The sequence below is a fragment of the Eimeria mitis genome, genomic scaffold, assembly GCF_000499745.2.
Source record: "Eimeria mitis Houghton genomic scaffold, Emh_scaff2918, whole genome shotgun sequence".
In the NCBI taxonomy this organism is placed as follows: domain Eukaryota; phylum Apicomplexa; class Conoidasida; order Eucoccidiorida; family Eimeriidae; genus Eimeria; species Eimeria mitis.
This window is the reverse complement of record NW_013571258.1, coordinates 4,143-5,012: the sequence shown is the minus strand read 5'-3', so window position 1 is coordinate 5,012 and position 870 is coordinate 4,143. Positions and strand designations below refer to the sequence as shown.

The 870-nt window shown below is 56.7% G+C and overlaps 1 protein-coding gene across 1 annotated transcript in view; it reads left to right on the top strand.

Moving 5' to 3' along the window:
* EMH_0060290 (uncharacterized protein) overlaps positions 1-870 on the top strand; it is a gene marked incomplete at both ends in the record, with an annotated part of 3,363 nt that overhangs the window by 159 nt on the left and 2,334 nt on the right. Inside the window, one exon of the mRNA XM_013497776.1 lies at positions 3-870. Within this exon, the coding sequence (XP_013353230.1) occupies positions 3-870 (868 nt within the window). The remainder of the gene's footprint in view (positions 1-2) is intronic.

The following is an 870-nucleotide window of genomic DNA, read 5'->3' as shown; positions in this document are numbered from 1 at the left end:
CAGCAGCATCCGCTGCAGCAGCAGCAGCAGCAGCAGCAGCTGCAGCAGCATTACCCTTCCTTGAGTACCAGCAGAGGCAGCATCAGCAGCACGGCCAGAGGCAGCAGCTTTCTGCAGGGGCCTTCTTTTCTTAGACTGCTGAAACACACAAACAGCAGCCAGAGAGGATACAGAACCGAGTACAGGGTGCAGCCTGCGGAGCATCTGCCTCTGGCGTTTTATGATTCTCCCTACACCACGAGAGAGGTCTCAGCCATTCGTCACGTCCAGCCTGCTGCTGCAGCAGCAGCAGGAACTGCTGCAGAAGAAGCAGCAACTGCAGCAGCAACTGCAGCAGCAGACGAAGCAGAAGAAGCTGTAGAGTCAAGGTTCCCTCGTCTACATCAGAGAGAGGAACAGCAGCAGGTGCAGCAGCAGCAGCAGCAGCAGCAGCAGCAGCAGCAGGAACAGCAGCAGGAACAGCAGCAGCATCACCAAGGAGGTGATTCTGTTGAGCAAGAAATGAAAGGCTGGGGTGTATTGTCAGCTGCTTCTTCTGTGCTGTCTCCGGTGTCTATACACCCCGTATCATCAGGGGTTTGTAAGCCAGCAGCAGCAACACAACGCCGCACTTTCTTTTCTTCTCTTCTCCGCTGGCTGCGGGGGACGAGAGACATGGAGGACCCCGAGGCCATCGCAGCCTTGGCGCGCAAGGTTCACTGCTGGAACGTACAGAGACAGCAGCAGCAGCAGCAGCAGCAGCAGCAGCAGCACATGCAGCAGCAGCAGCAGCAGCAGCAGCCGACGAAGCTGCTGATCGCCATGCGGCATGCGGAAAGCACCTTCAATGTATGGAGGAGAGAATCCTTCACCAAATTCAGATTCAGAGGT